Consider the following 7,412-nt stretch of genomic DNA (forward strand, 5'->3'; position numbering starts at 1 on the left):
CCCAGCTCCAGGTTGAGCTGTTGTTCAGCATCTTAGCTGTGGAGGGCAGTGTCACTGGCCCTCATATGTGGGATCCGAACCGCGGCCCTCTGCCGTCCCAAGCCAGCTCTTAAACAAGGTGCCACTTGGTCAGCCCTAAAATTACTTTTACAAGCAGTTTCTTATTGACACAAAAAGCATCACTGCTGAAGTGTAATATGTGTAAGGAAACTTTTGTTCAGCCTGCAGAGAATTTGGTACAAAAAGCTAAAATCACCTTTTGTTTTCCTTATGTGCTCTCCTCTCTGCTCAGTCTCAGAGGTTCACAGGTTTTTTTTCTTTTATGAAGACTATGGTGATTTAGGGAGAACCCCTCCTGTTACCCTGATTGTTACCCTTGGCCCTTTAGTGGTCTGTCTTTAGGATTTCTATTCTTCCATTGCAAGCTTTGAGCACACGAAACATTATAGGAACAGCTGCCACTGACTGAGATCTACCCGGTGCCAGGTTCTTTATTATCTCATTGAATGTTCTAGAAAACCTAAAAAAAATAATTCAATTATCCTTATCTCCAATTCAGAGATGACAGATATGAGGGTCAGAAGTCAGAAAACCCTGCCTGAGGGTGGCGACAGATTAGAATCTCAACTCAGGTCTGACTTCGCGGCGTTTTCTTTCCTGCAGCACCTGCCACCTGGGTACACATCAGAGCACCAGGACTGGTGTCACCCTGGGTTCTCTGCCTCCGAGGGACTTTAACTACCTGGAGGTCACCTGCAGACTCCACTATTAACAAAACGAGATAGCAGTGGCTTAAGGCTGAAGTATTGCTTCAGATTACTTACCTTGAGTGTTTCAGCATGAATTTTATTCAGCTGAGAAACTTCTTGTCGCTTGCAGGCTTTTGTTGCTTCCAAAAGGTTTTCAAGATTCAGGTTTGCTTTTTGCAAAGACTGAAGCTCTGATTCCAATTCTAGCTGCCTTTTCCTAATAGATATTGAGCATTTTAAGTAATAAGTAAGGTCACACATTTGTAGAGTACTTTACAGTTTATGCACTCACATAACTTTATAGTTATCTCTTCAAATCGGAGATATTCTATTATACGGCTCAGAGACTGAAGGTATCAACTGATGACTGGCAAATGGTAGAGCTCCAATCCGGAAGCCCCAACAGTCCATGAAGACTCCATATGAGATACATTACTTTTAAAACAAACACTTCTTTATCTTTTAGAATAGAATTAATCTCAGTTATAATATGAATGTGGTGTATCTTTGTTTTCTTTTACACAAAGAGCATCAAGCAAGAATATTAACAAACCTGAAATTTCTAAAACTCCAGATATAATTCATAACAACACTGGTTTAAATTTGGTGGCTGGATTAAGAATTTACTATGCAAGTTCAACAGCTATTCATCTCAACAGGTATATCCCTTAAAACATTCCCATCACCAAGTTCATTAAACATATTATTAAAGAGTTAGAAGTCTATGTCAGTTACGCTTCTATAAAACAATGAGTAAAAAAAAAGCAAAACTAGAAGCAAGCCCTTTTCCCTCATGTCAAAACACGTTAGTTGCTATATGAGAATTTAATATTTTAAGTAAAATACTCAATTAATTGTCACTGTCAAGCCCTAAAACACTGAAAGATATTAAAATAGGTGAGCATGAATGTGTATTTATACTTTACCTAGTTAGTTCTTTGAATTCTTCATACTCTTGCTTTGAATTATTCAGCTCGGTCTGAATTTGCAGGAGTTGTGCTTTTAACTTCTCAGGGTTTGCTAATGAACATGGCTCTTTTGCAACTTTAGGAGAGAATCCTTGCTGACTTGATAACAAGGGAACTTGGTCTGTGAAAGACAAAAATAACAGAACCCATTTTCTAAGTTCTCTGCCAGGTATCGTTTTGAAGCACAAGGAGAAAACATGAGACATGGGTTGGAAGGTGGACCCTAAAATACGAGAGCCTGGAACTCAGCAGCAGACATAAGACACAACACAGTGTGGCAAACAGTATTAGAAGTTGTTTTTGAGAAGCTCAAAGCCACAGTACGGAGGGGCATACTGAAAGCCACACCAGTAGGAGCAACAGCCAACCATAGCTGAGGTGCGGCACGTACAAAGCTGGAGGGGCAACACCGCCAGCTCAGTCTGGCGGGCGGGAATCAGTGCAAGCAGCATCAGTGCCAGCAGCTAATGCTAACAGTCAGTGAATTTTAGGAAAGGAAACAAATAGCAAAGGCAGCAAGTTGAAAGAGCTTGGTATCATCTACCAGGTAAAAAGGATGAATTTTTAAATCTCTTTTTAAAAGATTAAAAAATTTAAAAGATGCTTAGAAGACTGAATATGTTGAAAAGAGTCTCACTGAGTTTCAGGATGGGAAAATATCAGGTAACAGTTGTCTAGAGAATGATGTATGTTTTGAAGATGGTGGGGTCCAGAAATTAACATTATTATCTTTCAAAGGTAGTAAGTCAAGGTACAACTGAGGCCAAAATGGCCTCAAAATACAGAGAGCCTTGTAGGAAAAAGTAGCTGAAATAATACCGAAAACCTGACTTTAACTTTGCATCTAAAATCTTAGTCTCTCCACAACCCAGATACTAAGAATTTTATTAAGTCACAACAGAAGGGAAGAAGGCTTGGAAAAGGAAATTTTAGAAAGCAAGGAGACAAAATGGCTTCTCTGAGTGCAGGATAAGAAGATTAGAGCTTTCTCAATTTCAGCCTAATGAGAAACAGAGGCTGAGACAGAGTATGATAAAAGACCATGAAAATATTCACTCTAAAAACGGAGCAAACACAGATTTTGTTACTAGATCCCAAAGTACTTAACGCTGATAGCTGCCAAGCCTTTAAGTTAGATTCAGTATTAACTAAACCACTTTTCACAAAAGTACAAGCAAACTTATGGAAATGCTGTATAACTAACTGAGAGTATGCTGGCAAGCACAACCAGCGACCACGACACCAGGACCAAAACACTGCTGGCTGGACCAGGAGTCGGATCACACTGACATCTCTCACCATCAGACCTTAATTGGATGGACAGACATTTCCACTCTACATTCACTCATGTTGTGCTTCGTTAAGCACTTTTAATTTCAATACTTAAAACAGGAAACTTCCAAAGAATAAAAATTAAAAGTAATACTTAAATCAACCTTTTTTACCCACAAAACTGAGATATATAATAGGTATTTCCTTGAAATATCTATTAGCCTACATAACTTACTAGTCTGATTTTTGAGAAGTATAGAAAAATGCCTTTTGATAACATAAAAGAATAAGTCTGATATAACAAGTTTATGCACCAGGTCTGGAGGCTAAAATAAAGAACCCCCCAATGCAAGGCAATAAAATGCCCTTTAAAACAGCCCCCGCGCCCCTAGAAGGCATGTTCTACAACGACCACTTCTTACTTTTGTCATTTTTCTCTGTGCCCGATACTTCGAAGAAAGCTTTTTCTAGCATTGCGATGGTCTGGGCATCCATTTCTTGGGCTCTCTTCACGGGCTCCAGTGATCTCAGCCTTCTATTCTCCTCCCGGAGGGAATGGTTTTCCATAGCATATTTTGCAACTCTGGGGTGGTGCTCTATCTGTGACAGAAGAAAGGCACACTTACAAGTTCACAGACATGTCCTTAACGAACGAGTCTTTCTGAAAAGCCCTTAGAAACGCTATGAACGCCATGCGCACTGCTGGTGGTAGCCGGCTGCGCCCACTGTGGAAAGCAGCCTGGCATCTGTAATCAGTGACTGAATACATGCACATCCTACAACTCCACATTCTCCGCCTGGGTCTGTACCCTTGAAACCTTCCCCAGGTGTCTAAGGAGATCCGCACAAGGGTGTCCACTGCGGCAGGCTCTTCATGCAAAGGCGCCTGAGTACATTAACACGATGAAAAGAGTAAAGAAACTCTGCTGACCAGGATCGACTGCCCTCCAAGATAAGAGCTGCCTTCTGTGTACAAAAGGAATAAATGTATCTATCTATGCTAGTTTGAATATGCATAAAACTACTGGGAAGACATACAAAACTGAAAACCGATTATCTTTGGTTTTCAGTGATGTGCCTGTATGATTACCCATCCTTCCTGGAGAAAGGAATTCAACAGCAACACCTTCAAAGGGCTGACCTGTAAAGAGACCGCCCACTGGATGAATCAGCCTTGGCCTGCTGGGGCTGGGCGCTGTGGGAGCAACAGAACATCTTCCTCCTTTTTCCCTTCAGGTTTTATTATTTTAGAAAATGGGAGGAAAGAAATGACGTAATCATTACGGTCAGTTCATTTAAAACAACGTCCATTGTATTCCACTGTATTCCAAAAATTGGGTGTCAGGTTTATATTGGCCTTCTTTTCTTTTCTTTTTAGAAATACTGTTAATGTCAGGCACTCACTTGTTCTCGCAGAGTTTGAATCTCATCCCTTAATTCCGACAGCAAACAGTCCTGCTCCGCAGGCAGAAAACTTCCCCGCGACTCCTTATGTAGCTTCTCCAGGCGCATTATCTGGTCCTCTCGGAACTTCACAATCATTTTATTAGACTGAATAAATTTCTCTTTTTTGAGAGTGAGGTCTTCTAACTGGGTAACTTTTTCTATTAGAGACTTAATAAATGATGATTTGGTTAAACATGAAAAAGAACTCAGCTTCCCTAAATTTTCACAAACCAAGTAACACTCACTCACTTCCCATTTAATCTCAAAGGCAAAATTAGATTTTTCACAGCATTCCTTTGTTTTATTTACTTGTGCCATTTTTTCCACTCAGAAAGGCACCATATAGTAAAGCCTAAAATATTTTACATCCCCTTTATACTAATTCAGTTTCCTACCTTCTTTTCCTGTTCAGATTTCTTAAAGAATAACATTGCCTCTTGGAAATACTTCACGTAATTAGTCTCATCTTTCTCTGTAATTGATCCAGTAAGAAAGGGAAAGAGGAAAAAAATTGTTTAGCTCTCAAATCTGAAGACCAAGACATGAGCCAAAACAGCTTTTGACTGACTGCTCTCAATTCATCTAAAAAATCCAAACCACTATCACCAGAGCATGAATTTCAAATTAACCCAATCCACACAGTAGCTATTCTCTAAAGAAAAATAAGTCTCTCTCATCCTATTTAGTAAATATATATAGATTACATACGACATAATAGAATCTTAGAAGTGGATCTAAATGAAATCTATTAGTATGTCTTTTTGGCAATTAATAGAAACGAATTATTCAAAATTATTTCTACTCCCCCTTCCCACGTCTCACAGAATTTGGTACCTACGGAACCTGTATCTGGCAAGAAAGTACCATGTTCCTGTGGAGATGAAATAAACAGAAACAGACACTTGTGGGAAACTTTGGGCAGCCTTACTGCACCGTGCCTGTGGGCGGAGGGTCCTCCCACTAACACCCACGCGTGGTCGGTCTGAGGATACGATCACTGCGCTCACCGTACCTCTGGTCAGGAAGCTTTCTGGAGGTATCTGCCCGGAGGAAAGCTGGGCCAGCTGTTCTCTGAGCCTCTTCACTTCAGCTTGGAGCTGGCTCACATTTCCTTGAGTGTCTTCATTTACCACGGCCTGTTCGAGAATTTGTTAAGAAGCATGAAAAGAACAGTTTTTGAGTAGTATACTCTTGGTTTTATATTTATTTGTATGATTTGGAGCGACAAACAGCAAACAAAACTGCACTTCCGTGTCAGAAACGGTGGTCAAAAGGCCACCAGAACCGCCAGGTGCTGTGGTGGGGAGGAAGCTGCCTTCCTGTGTTCACACCCACAGCCAGAGAACCACGCTCCCACTTAGGTCTCCGCTCTGTTGAGTAGGCCTGGGCCCTGTTGGGCTGGGTCACCCCTGGGGTCTGGGTATGTTCATGGAACACTGCGTTCTTCCTCAGATGGACAGCCCGCCCCCATGGAGAAGAGCAAAGCCCTCAGTGGGTGTGGCTCCCTCTGTGGCTGTGATGAGCTGCAGGGCTGGCCTGAGCTCCATCAGCTAGGCAGAAACCACCGTCTCCAAAGGCTTCCAACCCTGTATTTCCTAACAGCCCTCCTGGAAGGAAGGGTTGGTGTGACAGCTCCAGTTCTGTTTTATCACATTTAATGCTATTTTAAAGAAATGTCCCTTTAAGAAATTCTCTTAAAAGAAATGTCTTATTTGAGATGACACCTAGGAGATTCAAAAAGGCCCACCAAAACCTACAGGGTAAGAACAAGTGCCAACACCTGAGTACCAACCAGATCAAAGGGACCCGGCTGTGAAATACCCAATACTCCAGTGAGGGGAAAAAACCCTCTGACAGCCCCAAGGTCCCCACATTCCTGTCTTAAGCCAGGTCTGCCCATTGGGAAAGACCTAAGTAGTTCATCCTTAAATAAGTCCCAGATATCCCAGCCGCTTTTGCTGTAGCAGAGGACTTACCATTGATAGTGACTTGTGTAAGGCTCCCAGTTTTGTTGTTTCATGTGTTAAGAAGCCATTTCTAGTTGCTTCTGATTCTTATGGCCTCATTACAAGGCACTCCTGTACATTCTGACACCATAGTGACATCATAATTCAAATTACCTCTAAAGTTTTCCACACTTTAAAACTTCCAGTAAGTCCCAAGAGATAGGGTCAGGAAGCTCTAATGAATTTTCCTCCTTATATTACAAATACCCCACTAGGGGGTCATAATCCAATAAAATGAATGAATGACTAAACCTACACTCTTCTGACTTACCCAGGGGAAGAGGCAACATGGACTCCTTCACTCTTACCATAAGATGATCAGAGGGTCTATTTTTAAGGTAAGAACGGCCAATTTCTCCTTTGAAAGACAGCGGAAATGCATCACTGTACTCAGTATTTTACCTTATTTTTAATCAGCTTGGCTCTTTGAGCAAAATTCAGCGTTGACAGAGTTTCCCCGAAGCACCTGGGTCCTGGATGGACGTTGGCGACTATGGCCGTTTTGGCGTTACCACCCAGGGAATCCTGTTTAATGATACGAATGGCACACATCTTCAGAGAAGAAACCACAAGATCTTTTTTAAGCAAAGAAAATGTATACTCTGACCACCAAGGCTGAGAAATTCTCCACCTATCAGCCTTAGCGAGCATAACCACTTTACCCGGAGTAAGAAGGTGAGCTTGGAGTCTCGGTAGCACACGTGTCTCTGTTTGCCATTACCCACATCGACAAGTGCGGTAATCACTTGGCCCAGGCAGCTCAACGATCGGTTTATGTTACCTGCTTCCTAAGACACCAGAGAAAAAAGAACAAAAATTTAGGCGCACTGGTTTCTTTTTAGTGTTTTGAATTAAAATATACCTAGCAAGGTGACAATTTTGAACAAAAAGGCAAGTCAGGGACAATATTAGTTAAGGATAACTAACTTTTCAGCAAAAAGATGTCCTCAACTATCCTCTACCCTTTTCCT

General features: G+C 41.5%; 1 protein-coding gene across 1 annotated transcript in view; it reads right to left on the reverse strand.

Annotated features, from left to right (window-relative positions):
- KIF15 (kinesin family member 15) overlaps nucleotides 1-7,412 on the reverse strand; it is a 67,594-nt gene that overhangs the window by 39,298 nt on the left and 20,884 nt on the right. Inside the window, exons 9-16 of the mRNA XM_019630978.1 lie at nucleotides 7,104-7,229; nucleotides 6,844-6,966; nucleotides 5,448-5,571; nucleotides 4,831-4,907; nucleotides 4,394-4,603; nucleotides 3,412-3,589; nucleotides 1,676-1,838; nucleotides 825-966 (exon numbers count right to left, since the gene is read on the reverse strand). Coding sequence (XP_019486523.1) covers nucleotides 825-966; nucleotides 1,676-1,838; nucleotides 3,412-3,589; nucleotides 4,394-4,603; nucleotides 4,831-4,907; nucleotides 5,448-5,571; nucleotides 6,844-6,966; nucleotides 7,104-7,229 — 1,143 coding nt within the window. The remainder of the gene's footprint in view (nucleotides 1-824; nucleotides 967-1,675; nucleotides 1,839-3,411; nucleotides 3,590-4,393; nucleotides 4,604-4,830; nucleotides 4,908-5,447; nucleotides 5,572-6,843; nucleotides 6,967-7,103; nucleotides 7,230-7,412) is intronic.

Source organism: Hipposideros armiger, unplaced genomic scaffold (assembly GCF_001890085.2).
Source record: "Hipposideros armiger isolate ML-2016 unplaced genomic scaffold, ASM189008v1 scaffold_18, whole genome shotgun sequence".
Lineage (NCBI taxonomy): Eukaryota > Metazoa > Chordata > Mammalia > Chiroptera > Hipposideridae > Hipposideros > Hipposideros armiger.